At 44.4% G+C, this 16,444-nt stretch overlaps 1 protein-coding gene across 1 annotated transcript in view; it reads right to left on the bottom strand.

Annotated features, from left to right (window-relative positions):
- PolE1 (DNA polymerase epsilon catalytic subunit 1) overlaps window positions 1-16,444 on the bottom strand; it is an 83,349-nt gene that overhangs the window by 31,342 nt on the left and 35,563 nt on the right. The window contains exons 27-36 of the mRNA XM_084607085.1: window positions 15,701-15,832; window positions 14,914-15,114; window positions 11,752-11,991; window positions 10,469-10,601; window positions 8,329-8,425; window positions 7,183-7,321; window positions 4,429-4,535; window positions 2,646-2,774; window positions 2,008-2,174; window positions 1,454-1,614 (exon numbers count right to left, since the gene is read on the bottom strand). Coding sequence (XP_084463211.1) covers window positions 1,454-1,614; window positions 2,008-2,174; window positions 2,646-2,774; window positions 4,429-4,535; window positions 7,183-7,321; window positions 8,329-8,425; window positions 10,469-10,601; window positions 11,752-11,991; window positions 14,914-15,114; window positions 15,701-15,832 — 1,506 coding nt within the window. The remainder of the gene's footprint in view (window positions 1-1,453; window positions 1,615-2,007; window positions 2,175-2,645; window positions 2,775-4,428; window positions 4,536-7,182; window positions 7,322-8,328; window positions 8,426-10,468; window positions 10,602-11,751; window positions 11,992-14,913; window positions 15,115-15,700; window positions 15,833-16,444) is intronic.

Here is a 16,444-nt window from a genome sequence, read left to right as displayed (position 1 = left end):
GTTTTTCAAGGCTGGTGTGGAATTGTTTTACCCTAGCTTTTAACTGCCCATTGACCCTAACCGGCCCAAAGTGTTAATAATAAGTTAATTAATGAGTTTTAGTTAACTATTAATCAAGTTTTTAGAGCAAATTACGTCTGGCACAGCCGAGACTATACTGATGAATTATCCTTTTTTCTATTTCAAACTCACTATATTTTAAGGAGTTTACAAAAGTGTTCACTGATATCGCACATGCGTTTATGGCTGCATAGTTAAGAGGGTTAAGAAAACAAAGATAGGTTTTATTCTTGTAAAAAAAAAGAGTATATATTCATAATTTCTAAGAATTTCTTCACAGCCGCATAACCCTGCGGCATGCGCTTACAACACAAATATCCATATCAAAATTTTTAAAAAAGATTATATATGAGGAAAGAATTCCGTTCTTGCCAGTTTAAAACCTAGATAGTGTCACTAAAACACACTCGTGAATTCTCAACCACTGAGAAGGTACTTTATCCAAAGTTTTGGCATATACTGCCAATACTCAATGATTTGAGCACCAACAAAAAAAAAAAAACAGTGCCACCAGACAATTTGTATCTTCTCACTAATACCTAACAACTCAGTAACTACTAAAATTGAAAGCAAGAAAAAAAAAAAAGGCATGTGAAACACGTAATCATTAATAAACTGATGCAGGAAAGATGAGGGGCTTCATTACAAGATACATGAGAGAGAATTAAACAGTTACTGACACAAGGGAAAGCATTGGGGATGTTTTCTGTTCTTGATCAATGAGAAGCAATTACGTAATCATGGAGATAATTGACTAGAAAGTAGGGGGAAAAAGCAGGCACAAGCCGCCAGTGGGACCCACTGAGGTGTTGACATTCTCAAGGATAGGTTACACATAGGCCGTGCACTTTCCGGTTTTAACTAGGGACGTTTGATTACCAAATAGCATCTCTCTCGAACCGAATATTGAACCAAGGAAAAATCCCAAGCCTTATAACCTCACGAGCGTTACAGAATTTTGTTTTTCAACTTTTAGAAGTAACTTGCTCCTTAGGTACTATAATGCTATGTTTAAACATGTACAAGACTTCTATTGGCAGTAGATATGGTGAAACAAGTGCTTCAAGAAACGCTTCGGCATGGCAGACAAGGACAAGACGTAGAAAACACACCACAGAGCGCCATGTGGTGTGTTTTCTACGTCTTGTCCTTGTGCACAGGTGCACAGTTCTTTATTGTTACTATTATTGTTTTTGCTGCATTTTCTCGCATAAATAGACATAAGGGATAAATACTGATTACTCCTGGCATATAAGCTTGCAGTGTGGCTTGAAATGGTTGAAAGCTGTAGGCTTCCCATGCAAATTCCTGCGTGCGTTTCACGGGAAAAACAATAGCGGGCTTCCACTGCACACGTCAGGCAGTGTGGCTATTGCAGTGCAGTTACACGCACCGTCAGGATGGTCTCCACGTTGAGGTAGTGCCTGACCATGGCCTTGGCGCCGACACGCTGCCACTCGAGCACACGGTACAAGTCCTCCTTGTCATCAACATGCATAGGCACCACAGGGAAATCAAACAGACCGGGCATCATGGACTTGAGCTCTTCCAAGGCTGGAGAAAAGAGAAAAGAGGCACGAAAGAAAGTGCGATGATGATTTTGTTTCAGTGATGCCAGGAAAGCCTGGGCAAAGAGTGCCGCTGCTCAAGCGTCTTCATCTGAAAGAAGTTGGATCAAAGGCCCGATTTTCCCGAGCATTTCACCCCAGAGATGTCGAGAGCAAGGAAAGGGGAAGGCGTGCACCCAGTGAAAAATCAATGATTAGCTGGTGACACTGAGCATAAACTCCGCTACTCCTTGCAAGTGAGGTAGATTCTCAAACCAAGAGGTCACTGCTGTAGCGTTGCATTATGTCACCCTTGCCATACCTTCTCATTTTGATCTTCTGCGCAGAAAATGCACAGGCAATGCGCAGCTCAAAAGAAAGTGTTGGACATGAAACTCACAAACACAGCTCTGCACAGCAACCATAGTTGGCCCCTTTTTTTCGTCTCGATAGAGTGCCAAGGCTCTCTGGATGGCCCGGTGCACAACACGAACATCCGTCTCCACCCGGACCTCAAATGTGTAACCGTCTTCGGGAACTAGGTCAGCTGCTGTGCCCCGCTCAATCCTGAAAAGTGAAGAAGTCCAGTGAGAAGTGCACATTGGGTGATCCTAAATGGTGGCACTGCTATCCCGCGTCAATACTTTCATCCCAGTACCTAAATATACTGCTCGACCTCGAATGACCTCACATGATACTCCTGCTTCACATTTTGTGCTCTTTTCAACGAGACTTCTCAATTGCTTCAGCCTTAAAAATCACCCCTTGCATGTGTCTAAACGTTAGAAAAAAAAAAAAAAAAAAAAAAAAAAAACAAGTACAAAAACAACTTCCACCTAAGTGGATTAACATCTACACTGAGGAAGATTCGCACTTAGGCTGCAAGCTAAGGCTACAAAGCTTCTGTTTGTAACCATAAGGCTGTGTGCAGCTGTGTGCAGCTGTGCACTAGCTATAAACTCCCCCTTTTTTTTTTTTTTTTTTTTTCACCATTAAAGAGCTAGAACAAACAAACAAAGAAACAAAAGTTCTGCTTACTTGGCTTGTCGTTCAGCCTTGTAGAGGGTGCCCATGTTTGGCATCTGGTTGGAGCGCACAGTGTCCACAGCAAACACAACACCTTTCTTGAGTGGCGGCAGAAACAAGCCAAATATCATTTTCTGGCCACTGGAACACAAGGATATTGCAATACAAGGAAATGAGATCAGGTACGAGGAAACCATGACATGCACAAGAAAGGCTAATCACAAGCTGCTCAAAAGTATTGCGCATGATACACCAAAGGAATAGCAGAACGCTGAAGTTTTTACCGCTTTGGTTTTGCATATTACTGTTATCTGGTACCGTTGTAAATGTATGCATTTACACAGGCACGCAACATTTAAACACAGGGTTCTATAATTGCGATTACAAAGATTTTGATCACGATTAACTGTCAAGCTGACAGGACACGAGAACAATTAAGAAAACTTCCCTTATAATAAAAGATGAATCAAGGGCAAAAACATACTGGAGGACAGTCATTAATGGTATATGCCAGGATAGAACACTTTTAATCCATGCTTTGCAAACAGTGGCAAAGTTTATGCACTGAACAAGAGTGCAAAGAGATGAATGCAAAGAAGGGCCTTCTGGATTTAAAGGGAAAGGGGGGGACAAATCTATCCAACTTGTATAGATTTGGGTGGAGTAAAGGGGTAGTTATTCATCAGCAACCACCTCAGTGCAGCCATAAGGTCACAGAGGACATACAGCTTTCATAAATATTCTTTAGTTGAAACATTTGCCCTAGTCATGGATTCGAACCCCACGCAAGGACAAATTTTTCACCAATTACAAAGTTTCTGCGAAAGCTGTATGCATAGGTGGCTTTCTTTCGTAGCCATATGGCAGCATTTGGGTGGATGCTAACAAGTATTTCCTTTTTTTCAAATCGGTCACATATCTTTTTTAATATGTGCTCATGTTTATTGGGCGGCAAAAAAGGCACCTAAAAAAGAACTGTGCTCAAAAATTTGTTGCCACTGGATTAAAACTGATGATGCCTGCACTGAAAAAGACTCAAAGTCTGTTCGATTTGCCTGCACTATGTGAACTGGTTCATGTGGTGCTGCACTTCGCCATTCGCTTCAGCGATGCAACATCGTGCCCTCAGCATGATGCCGTTCGTTTGAAAAAGTGCCAGCGCCGTGCAGATCGAGTTCACGAAAAGTGCAGCAAAACTGTGCACCACCTCAGCGGTCAGCGCCGAATGGTGCAGCCGCAGCCGCCGCATGAATGCAGACAACAGCTTGCGCGATGACTTGCGTGTTGCAATAAACGGTGAACCAACCCTAGTTATTCCACTCGTCAAAGAGAATGGTGCCCGTGTTCGACAAAGAAACAATGACGTGTACTTTCTCTCCTATTGGCTAAGTATTGAGCAGCAGAGAAACCAATATTTCGCCTCTAATAGGCTCACTTTAAAAAAAAAAAATATATATGGTTGCTCAATGACTTTAAGAAGTTTTGTGATGGCATTTCGGAAAACGGAAACCTTTTTTTGGTGTCGTCTGCTTTTGCGCCTTCGCTACTATGGTTTTTGAGCTCTACGTTTGCGCCTCGACATGATGATGATGATGATGAGGAAACATCCCAGTAACGCCACTCAGTACATAGCACACTGGCCCATGATGCTTAGCACGCCCATGGTAGCTGAGGTGCAGCACCCTCAGCTTTTCCTCTAGGTAAAAGAAAGAAACTCTATGGTCCCCACCCTCCCTCCGCTAATATCGTCTGCTTGGGACTGTCTCTTCTGCAATGCTCTCTTGGCGACACTTACTCGACGTGATGATACAAGTACAGGTACTTGAGTGTACCAGGCTGTAGGTATTCATGCTGAGCCAGTGTGCCAAACTCCAGGTGTCGAAAGTGGAACGTGTCAGTCTCCTGAAAAGAAAATGAGATTTTGGAACAATATAGCGACATGGGAAGCTTTTGGTCCATTGCTGAGACCAAAATACTGTAGCACAGCTATGTTTTTCTTACTAGTATGTGTAACAATGTATAGACGCTGTAGCAATAAGTTTCTGTGTATACCCACTGTCCAAGTTTATAGGAAGTGACTTTGGCACAGAAATTTAATTTCTTTATATCCAGAGAGATTGTTTAAGATGTAGTTGCAAATTACACTGACAATTAGGCCTGCAAATACTTAATCCAGACTGTGTACAAAGTTGAAATATATACACCTCAGATGAACGTATACACGTTCATGATCAACAGAGCACTGAAGATTTATTTTTCTGACCAAAAACTCGCGAGCATCTGCCAACCTGACTCACTTCCCACGTGGAATTTGCCAGTGCGAATTCAATGTGCAGGGCAGATTAGCTTGATAATTTCTGTGGCTCATTATTGCCGCTTGGGGTAAGAGCACACAGCACTCTTCTTTTGGAGGCTCCACGTGCCCCAGCCCCGTGCAGCGATGGCGGCTCAAGAAATGGCCAACGGAAGCTAGTGCGCAGTCACACTGATGACGAGAAGTCAGAAGTGTCCGTCACTGCTCAGAGGCTCAGAAACGCCACCTGTGGAACAAATGGGGTGCGGGGTAAATGAGGAGTGAGCATCGAAGCCATGTGCTTCCTGTGAGCTCCATCTTTTTAAGCCTCTCTCGGTCTGGCGTTTGTGCAGAACAAGGGTAGCGCAAAGGTGCTCGCCCGTTCATGGCATTCTCTACAACAACATGACCTGCAGGCCATGCAAACAATCAGTAGCATGTGGTGTGACACGTGTGTGATCCCCACGTGATGGAAGCATCACTCAAATGCAAGCCAATATTATCACCTGTTGGAGGGGTATGGTGAAAGGCAAGTTTAGCAATATTAGCCAAGCCAATTTTATCTCAGTGAAGTGATTTAATGAAGCTCACAAATTTCGCAAACTGTCTGATTAACAGAGCAGCTTCCGGACCCTGCGAATTCAAAAAAGGTGGTCACCAACTGTATCACAACACCACTTCACAATAAACTGCTCCACCTTTTCACGTGCTTTGTTAACATTTGATATTCTGTGTTGATTCATTATAAACCTTCTGGTGGATGAAAAATTTCCAATGACCGAAAATTATATTCAGGGCACCATAGCAAATAACATTTTAATTACAAAAAAAAAAAAAAGCCCCTGCTTTTCTATGTTACGGAAGAGACAAGTGGCCTGATAAAAATAAGTGAACAGTGCTCGAAATCCAGTCTCAAAGCGCCCTGCATTAAAACTACCTTGTGACAAAAGGCACAGATAAGCATGCTCAAATTTTCCAGTCTTTACATTCACAGGCTAAAACACACTAAGCAACAAAGGCTTGCTGTAGTTCAGAGCTTGAATTGACATCAACCAGGCAGATTTCTTTGAAGGGACACTGATGACAATTTGAAGGCAGCTTGTATCAGTAGACTACTGCATTCTAATGGCAAAAAAAAGCCCTACTTTAACTGACAATATAGAATTTATAACCTAGGAAAAGCCTGAAGAGTAAATAGTATCAGTCAGGTTCCCCAGCTGATGTCACAAGTGCACTGCGTGTGTCAACACAGTTTTCTGGATGCAGCTCTTAGAGGCTAGGCTGTATTTTACTAAGAATGAAAATTGTGTCCAGTTGTCTTTAGTATTCCTTCAGCTCGCACCGAGATTTCAGTACACGGCTGCTTTTCAGTTCTAGCTGCCCCCATAGAAATATCACCGCCATATCAAGGATGAAATCTACTGATTCAAGCTTAGACGCACTATGCTGCAGTCACAGAGCCACAAAAGGAGCTGTCTTCCATCCCTGCTAGCATCGTTAGAAAGATCCATCAATCAGCTCACCACATTGGGCTGCCAAAGAAGACAAACTTGTATAGTTGACTCTCAATATTAAAGAGCAATGCAAAGCTGTTCGAAGCATGCAGAGTCTGATTAAAGAAAAGCCTTTGTTACACTTGCTGTTGATGGGATCAAATGCCTCAATTTGGCTAACACGGAAGTCCATATCAAACAGTTTGGCTAACTAAATGATCCATGAAACATTATAGCATTTACTAAAGCTGGAAAATGCGCACAAACAATATGTATTCAACCAGCCCTCTCCGCAGCACAAACATCAGCGTGAAAGAAAAGAAATGAAGAAAACAGGCTGTCAAAGTGACCCGCTGCATCCTATCCAGCCTGCATCACTCGTAAGTTCCCACTAAGGGAGGACACCCAGAAAGCCCAGTTCATGTCAACGGGATGGGGGCAGCTACTAACCCGCGGTGAGGTGTTGACCCATCGGTTGCGGGCGGTCACCAGGAGGACTCTTTAAAAATTATTTGCAAATTATAGGGTCCGTGCAGAGCTCTTAAATTTGACTCCAATACTCACAAGGGCAGCATCTATGGATTTGTTGCATTAGAACATATTACCATAAATACTGCTTCAGCGTCCCTGTAAGCTATTTCACACTGAAGAGTGTCCACAATAGTACGACTGGCCGAATGCAGTAAGACACCCTTGTCATCAGAACTGCTGCTTTGATGCGTAAAGTTTGCTTCAGTCAAATAAGATAAAAGCTGCCCCGTACCTTGCTGCTGTACTCTCTGTAATGCTGCTTGGACACCAAGCACACGCATCCCAGTTGCATCATGACCCGGAATTCCAGCGGAACTTGCATCTCGTAGACCCCTTCAATGTGAGGCGCCGACAACTCCTGTATGATGTCCCTACAAAGCACAGACAACATTATCTTGCAGAGCCCAAACATTTTTCTTTTTTTTTTTTTTTGTTTTAGGCATGCAGGAGATCCTCAATATAAAAGTGATTTGGTTTGTTGATAGGATATAACATCCCAAAGCTCCTCAGCTTGTCAGGGACGCCGCAGTAAAGGGCTTCGGTAATTTCGACCACCAGGGGATCTTTACCGAGCTCTGACGATACACAGTGTACTGGACGCCTTGTTCTTCGCTGCCATCGAAAAGCGGCTGCCGCGGCCGGGATAAAACCCGCGTCGAAGCCGCAGCAGTCAAGTGCCCTAACGGTTGCACCACCACAGTGGAGTGAAGGTAACGTAATGCTATGCACAGGTTGAAAACTTGCTGCTTGCATGAGCATGAATAGATCACTGGATGATAGCACGTGAAAAACTGGCAATCATGAGATACATGCTTTAAAGATCTCTCGCGGTGCAAAGCAAAACCCAATAGGCAGTGGTCCCAGGTTCGATTCCTGGATAAGGACGAATTTTTCTTTAGCTACGAAGTTTCTGAGAAAGCTGTGTAGCTTTCCTTTGTAGCCGTATGGCTGCGTTTGGGTGGATGTCAATGAGTAATTACTCCCTTATTAGAAACCTACTCCACCTTGGGGGATTCCCCTAAATATTTGACCAAAACCCTCCTGCACTGCTGTGACATGCCATATAGTAGCATTACAAAAGAGACCACCCAGGACACTGAAAATTATTTCCACAAGCTTGGAAATTGCAAATGATAGCTTTGTAGTAAAAACTAGTGGCTGAAAAAGAAACGTCTCTGGCCACAGCACCCTTCAAGATTCTTCCCGCTGTCCTTCCAGACGCAAGACTGCACGCGAACAATATTAAGCCACTCAGAGCCTCTCTAGCACTAGTGTCAAGCTGTGTCACGCATCAGGCTTTCCCAACAAATCTTTTTTTTCTGTTCCACAGCAGTAAGTAATGCAGCAATACAAATAAAAAAGAAGCTTGTAAACTTACTCAGTTCGTTGCTGGAATACAGTTTCTTCTATTGTGTACTCATAGAGGTTGTAAACAGGGTGGGACCTTGGTAGATGGCGCATCACTTTGCGCCACGCTGAAATGGTGTCAAGCACAGTGAATCACAGTGTGTTACCAAGAGACACATTATACTCACAAGCACTAACAGAAGAAGGTGAGTATAGTCAAACTTCAGTAATGCAAAAACGGACATTAAAAATTACTCGCTATTTTGAACTGTTCCAAAATATCTTTAGCAAACACCTGCAATTTTCGCTTTACGTACAAAGAGCGATTTGGCCATCCATAAAATGCATATACATATTGAAGCTCCCAGCACCAATTGACACTCATTCACGACTCCCACATGCATTCACAGCGACCCAGAAGCAGCGACACGTACGACTGTAACCTTGCAATAGCCACCCCACACTAACGTTATTTGTAACGAAGGTGATGAAAACAGCAACAGCTTTCACTCTGGAAGTACCACTTTCCATGACGCTCGAATGCAATATGGGGAAGCCGCTTTAAGCTAGTATTTGGCATGCTGCTATTGCGTTCAGGTATCGCAGTGAGGGTACCACCACACAGTAGCTAGAGCTCAGTCCTTTGCTAGCAGAATCACTGTGAACAGCGAGCAGAAACAGTGGCAAGACTTCGAAGAAAGGTCTCCCCTTTTCTCTAGTAAGGGCCACGCAAATGAACACCCTGCATCGACTAAATGGTGCAGCTCTTCGTGCATATCTGACAAAATTTTGTAACAAATTTAGACTCCATCAAACTAATTTACATTTTTTCTTTTTTTTTTTCCTGTTCGTAACAAAGAGATCAACTGTATTAAAAGATTCTGCCACTTTTTCTGTAACTTGTTCTGTAACTTCTGTAACTTGTTAGGTGGATATTTGAGAGAAAATGTCGATGGGTTACAGAGTTCCTCCAAAATGCCAGAGACATGTGACTGGCACTTATTCATTTTAAAGGAGTACAGACACCAAACTTTAGTTGTGCGTTCTGTTTCGGGAATGGTGCGCAGCACGTTAGATAATGTGAATAACCACAAGGATAGCATGAAAAAGCAATGAATAATTTAAAATTGAATTTCTTCTCTCATTCTGTTTCAGTTCTGTTTTCAAGTGCTTAATGACAGATTTGACATCGCAGACAAGTTGAGGCCATGTGAAGCATACAAAAACTGAAGTGTGGTTGCTACTTTGTTCGACATAATTTACAACTCTTATGCAAGCTTGCTCGCAAGCTGGAATCACAAACTATGAATAAGCAGCGATTATGTCGCAGTTTTTTTCATGACTCGCATGACCACAATTCATTTGTGATGCCACAGCCATCATTCGGCGGTTGAAACCGAAACTGGATGACAAAATATGAAACTAGAAACCATCTATGCTGGTTTTGACGTAGTGATTCATGTACACTAGTGTGTTGTGCACTATCCCAAAGCAAAAACACTGACGGATGATTTAGCATGGTAAATGTGAATTAGACGCACCCTCGCTTTTAGCTGTGGTTTTTGCTCGGTCGAGCAAATATTTAGACTGTTGTTTTGCCGGTTATGGAAAAGGACCTGCGCCGGCTTTGCCAAACCGTTTCCTTTGTCCAATCTGCAAGTTTCCACAGCTTATCCTTTTCCAGGCTTTTCTTCCGCTTAGTCAGATAATCGGGGTCATTGAACACACGTTACAGCTGCCTTCGTCACTGTTGTTATTCATTTCGTGGAGCCCAGTGTTCTGCCCGAGGCGGCCTGGATTGGCCTGGTTTGTCCACGGCTGCACCTCGGGAAAAGACGTGGCCAATGCTCCCAGACAGCATTGCAACGGCCACACACTATTCCAATACTAGCACACGGTGTGGCCTTGTCTAGCTTTCGTTCGTACAGCTCTTTTAAAGTGGGGCTTTGTATCTGTGTCACTTTTTCCAACTTGGGCAGCATACATCACATGATAAGTCAACCGAGGTAAGCCAGTTCAAATCGAGACAAATCTTGGAAAGTCAGAAAGTCAAAATAAAGTACGCAGAACCATGCTAGCACATTATAATCTGTGAAAAGCCCCAAGCTAAGCCATCCGGTCATTTTTTCTCTTTCACTATGCTATGTAGAGCAAGACCTGCAAGTCCTTACTAAGGTTTTGCTCCTCTTTGGGCACTTTGGAGTTGATGTAGAAGCTCCTGGGCACAACAACACGCAGCTGATGCAGCTCTGTCCCCACCAAGGCCCACAGACGAAACACGCCAGGTGTGCCCGTCTGGTCAACCTGCCCGACAACAAAAGGGGGATACCGATTACACTTCAGCTAACACAAGCAACACTTCTTGCATTAGACGTGTCAAAGTGCACACCAACAAACATTATCCCTCTACCCTATTGACCCCCCCCCCCCCCCCCCCCCCCGGTAGCGCCTTCCAATGCAGTTCTGTGCCTAGCGCACATGTGCGTTCGTTATTGCAGTCACAATGTGCACTAGCATCTGCCTGAGGCACGCAGAGATCGGGGTTTTTGCCAGGAGGTTTTACCTATCTAGCAAAACTTCTGAAGTGGAAATTGCTTTTGTCTTCATATTTACTGTCTTGTCAAAATTGTAAACCTCCTGGCGTTTGCTTGCCATTCCAAATCTCTGGAAAACGAGAGGAGCTTCTTTATTCACCCCTCTGACGGTAAGAACTTCCACGGATGCTGCAGGAGCTCCGGTACATAGCCTAGCAGCAAACACTCCTTGGGTCTAAGCTTTTGACAAAAGCTGTATACATGTTCTCACTGTGCGTACATTTCTGTGTCTGCCTCACACCGTTCCCTCTGAGCAAGAAAAGGCTGCACATCATCTATCAGATATTCCCTGTTGGCTGCACAAACAGAAAAAACATGCTCGTTGCATCGCTACTAGCTATACTGCCAACCGTATTCATAATAGACATGGTTGAATGACAAATTTGCCAATTTGTTTGTAAAACTATAAATTTCTACTTATACTATTAACTGCATATTGGACACTCGCCCTGCATTCTCATGAATTTGGTGCAAGAACAGTTCATTGACTTAGTCAGTCGGTCAGCTCAGTCATGTCCGACTACTATTCGTGACCCTATAAACCATACCACACCAAGCTTTCCAGTCACCCACTATTTTTCAAATATTACATAATTCATCTGCAATGCCTCGAAGATGCCATCTAACCATCGCGTTCGCTCCCTATTCTCTCTTGTGTCCCTCAATCTTTCCCAGCATCAAAATTTTCTCCAGTGACACTCCTCTCTTTTGCATCAGATGACCAAAGTAGCTGAGCTTTACCTCTAGAATTTGACCTTCCAATGAGCAGTCAGTGTTTACAGTCACTAATATTGACTGGTTTGATCTTCACTATACGACTAAATGTGGTAAACTTTGTAGTACCAAGAAATGTGGCACACCTGTATGATTTGCCATGGAGAGTCAAGAAGTACACGCTGTGCCCTGCGGAGAAAGCTTCCCAGCGTGCCAGCTACCCCTGCTCGAACAGCCCCGCCCTTGGCAGAGGGAGCCTTGTCAGCAGCGGCGCTAGAGGGTCCAGCAATGCCACCACGGTTCATCCGCTTTGAGCGCTCTTGCCGCTGACGCCTTTGAAGGGCCCATTTCTTCTTGTGAAACTTCAGCCACTCAGTCATTTCTTCCTGCAGCAAAGAAGTAACATATACCAGACATTTGTGAAAACACCCACCAGCGCCAGGCTTTTCAGAAACTTCGAGAAAGCCACATTTAATTATGAGTCGTGCACCTTAGCTCTGGTAACAGTGAAAGCTATATATTTAAAAGGATAATACATCTGGCATTCCTGGAGTGCTGTACTAGTTGCTCACTAGCACTAACAGAAATACGCTGTTATGTTCTCATGGGCTGCATTTTCCCAACTGTTAATGTTGTTGGTAACCAGTCCCGCTGAAGCTTTCTTAGACATCATCACCAACAGTGATGGCATAGAGGTAGAGCATATGCCTCATGAACAAAAGGGCCACAATTCAAATCCTGGTGCAGCGGAATTATGCACCCGATTAATACCCAGGTCTGGGTCGCAGCCTGATCCCAATGATTACCCTTGGATACACGCTCCCTCACAGGATTTGGCCACTCTGGTGTAGTAATTGGCCAGCACTTCCTATATGAATAGTCCAATTCCATAGGAAACCATATAATAAAAACTCGACCGCATTACACTACATCGTAGCATATTGTCAGCGCATGTGTGGAGCATGCCACACAGCAATAGCATGGTGACCAAAGTGGGTCCCCCCCCCCCAGCTCGCCTCACGCCAAACCCTTGCATATTTATCGATTGTGCGCATTTCGTTTGGCCGTATGGAGTTCCATCGCCACTGCGTTGGGAACACGGACAACTGGAGGCACAAAAGCATATTATGCTGCAACAGCTACTACAGTCGAACCCGGATATATCGAACTCGAAGGGGATCACGAAATAGTTCGATATATCGATAATTCGATATACAGAAATCTGCTTGTGATACGATGCGAAAAAACGGTACCGTATTTGTCGCGTAATCAACCCACTCGCATAATGAACCCAACCTCCACTTTTGCAGCCGAGAATTTGAAAAAAAAAATAAAAAATGCGTTAAGGCCAGCTCGCTCACATGCAAGCGACTGAGCGATCTCAGCGGCGAGCGGCAGCGACAGAGCGAAAAATTTCAAATTTGTTGGAACTACGTCCCTCTCGCCGCTCGAGCCACCGCGGCAGCTCAAAACAAGGTTTCTGTGTCGCCGCGGCGGCAGAAATCGCGAACATTTTCGCTTGCATATCAACGGCGCGCGTCAGTCGTTTCGGTCGTCTCACCAACAGCTCATTGGCAGCGTGCCAAGATGCTGCGCAGCGATAACGTCGGGGCGCGTTTATCTTTTGATAGCTCCTGCGGTGGCGGGAAGCGAACTTGGCAGAGTGCCCGTGACAGCTTGATTGCACAAGCCTGGTTCGATTTATCACGCCGCGCTTGGAGCGGGCGTCATGATCGCAGCAGCTGACCGCGTGCTTTCGCTGATTCATACGTGCAAGAATAAACGATAAAAAAAAATAAAATAAACATCCCCGCAAAAAAAAAAAGACCCTGCAGCTTTTTAACGTCCGCAGCTGCCATATCTTACGCTACGCCGCGCGTACAGCACAACGATAAGAAAGGATGACTCTCGCAAAAAAGAAAAAAAAAGAAAAACAGAGCTGCCGCTTCTTAACATCCGCAGGCGCCATAGCCACGTCAGCCGCCGCACGCAGAGGGTTCGCAACACACGCTGGAGAAAGCGTCCGACGTCTGTCTGAAAACGGGCTGAGCTGGCTTGGTGCATGCGTTGCGCGTGCTGAAGGAGAGAGATAGCTCGGCAAAAGAATGGGCACGCACATGGCTTGCAAACGTCATGTGCTCTGCAGATGCGCGCGCCTTTGGGGAATGGGCGCGGCGCTGCCCTGACCAGCCGTCGCCTAACTGGCCCCTCTCATTCCTTCCGCGCGTGGCTTGAAAACGTCACGTGGCAAACGGCCAAGGGTGATGCGATCGACCTTGGGGAAGGCACACTTTCCAGTGCGTGGGGCGGAGTTCGATATATCGAATGACCGGTGAAATTGAGTTCGATATATGACGCGGCCCTCCTATACTTTAACATAGGATTTTCAAGGGGATATTTCGTGAGTTCGATATAACCAAAATTCGATATATCCGGGTTCAATATAACCGGGTTCGACTGTATACATGTAGGCAGTGCTCTACGAGATACAGTTACACGAATTGGCTCCAAGGCTTTTACTGCAGTCCTCTGCTTTTATTTCTAGCCTCCAGCAAACTGTAGTGTGAAATGTTTCTTTGTGGTTAAGTCATGGGTAGCTCTCAAACAAGTACCATGGAGTGCGGGTGTCGCTAATGCAGTCAATCAAGCCTCATATTGCACCCGCGTCACTGAAGCTCAATATTCCTAAATTGCTTCCAGTGCAAGTGAAAATAAACATCTCGCATACACACCTGTTTTTTAGTATACATACTATGAATACAGGGTTGATTGAAGGTGATAACCAATTATATGAAAACTCAAAAACATCTCTTCGCAAAACCAATCAAAATAATTACCTTTCCAATTATTAATGTAAAGACGTACTAACAGTGGCACTTTTAATCTAACATGCAAGCTATCACGCCTAAAAAGGCTTAATGTTGTGAGCCTGACCTGCAAAAGATCAACCTAATATAATAGGCGAAAAAGCAAATCCGTGATCCTGAGGCTGTTTGGAGCATTGCAAGTTTCTCGACAGTGAACCTCAGCAGTAGACAGTAAAATTTGTTTTTCTTCCACTTTGTACCCCAAGTGGCTTAAAACCACAGCAGAGTCTTGTTCATTTGGGCTCTTAATTTTTTTTTTAAATATGGTTTATTATTATGCACATGTAATTTGAACTTTGCATAAATAAAATGACATTAGGCCCTCTTCGAGCTTGAATTACTGAGAGTCAACTGTAGCAAAATCCTGGCCACATATCTGGTGAAGAGAACATTGTTGCTGGCACTGACTGCACGTCCTGAACAAAGCCAGCAGCAGCCTACCCTGTCCTGCCCAAGTGGTGGAGGTGGTCCCAGCGTCTCGCGCCATGACTTGCGCAGCATCTCTTCCTCTGTGCTCTTCTCTGGTGACCGCGCCCTCTTCTTCTGCGTCACAGTGGCCACAACAGTTCTCGTCTCTGAAACACGGGTGGGCTGGCCCAGGTCTTCGATGTCAGCCATCTCGGCTGTGTCTTTGGGCGCAGGCTATAGGGAAAGTATAGAGGTCACACAAAAAAAGTATGGTAGCATTGCCGCTATGTTTATTTTACTTTGCACATTTTTTTTTTCCGCTTAGCTTGCCATCTTCATTATTTCCCTGAGTAGCAAAGGAACATTAGCAGTCGGAAACAGCGGTCCTGTGTACTTCACCATTGACATCGCTCTCGGCAACTCCCCGTAGCCTGTGCAAACGTGAGAGTCTGGGAACAGTGGAGAGTTTGTCACTGGTGACGTCCCGCACCTCCTTTTCACATCTATCCCTGCCGGGATCCCTCGCGTGCTACTGGCCACCCTCTGTTCAGCCACAGAACCAAAACAACCCTCACCCCCTTTCCTGAAAGCCCAGCTGTAGAGGCAGTGAATGAGGATTTGTTTTCTTTTCTTCTCAATCAGTTTCTATTAATAGATTCTTAAAAGGAAAAGAAACCTGGCACCAGCAACGGTGACGCATACACGGTCAGCATCCATTAACAAAATTTGCTCAGTGATGAAGTTACTTCAGTTAAAGTTGTCTCGATTCCTGTCCATTTTAAAATTTCAACTTCAACGAAAACAGCATATGTGTGCTCACCTCTTCTGCTTGTTGCTTGGGAGCAGTTGTAAAAAGTTCGTTGATCCGTTTCTGCTTGAGCACATCATACTTTTCGAGAAGCCGTTTGTGAAGCCACGGCGGATGGGCAACACGAGGAACAGGATTTGGAACCTGCACATTGCATGCAACACACTTCACAGCAGATCCAAACCAAAGCTACGAAGATAGTAGTATGCCCTGAGCCTCAAGCAGACAAATTTGCGTAAGGTCTCAGTTAAGTAAGGTCTCAGTTTTTTTATATGAAACCCCACTGGCTGAGATATTTTTTTAGTAAATCCGGTTATGCGCCAGAGTTATGACCCAATTGCTCATCCTTGCTACTCGTGAGCTTTGTGCCACAACCCAGTATTAATAGCTGACCATGTTCTGCCAGTTATGAAGCATTAGGCTGATTGGTTTTACAAAGTCAAAAAAGACTGTGCAAAGATAAGACATGAAAGGAATGGTGTTTGGCAAGCTAGTGCTCAGCAAAACTTGTAAGCCAGCGCTCTGTGTGTTTACCATTTGTGTGTTTACCTGTGTGTTTACCAGCCATGTCTGAAACCAGGCAATATGGCGCCAACACAGATATTACAGAGAAAAAAAAAAGAAAGAACAGCTGAGCAAAGATTACTCTTACAGTGCTGAGGATGATAAGGATGCTTAAAATAAAACAGCCTGCACTCTGTAGTATGCAAGGGCTATGTGGCCCTCTCAAGTTATTAAGCAGAGGATTTTCTCTTC

Source organism: Amblyomma maculatum, chromosome 6 (genome assembly GCF_055883805.1).
Source record: "Amblyomma maculatum isolate TAMU_Amacu chromosome 6, ASM5588380v1, whole genome shotgun sequence".
NCBI lineage: Eukaryota > Metazoa > Arthropoda > Arachnida > Ixodida > Ixodidae > Amblyomma > Amblyomma maculatum.
The sequence above is the reverse complement of the archived record's forward strand: the minus strand, read 5'-3'. Positions and strand labels throughout refer to the sequence as shown.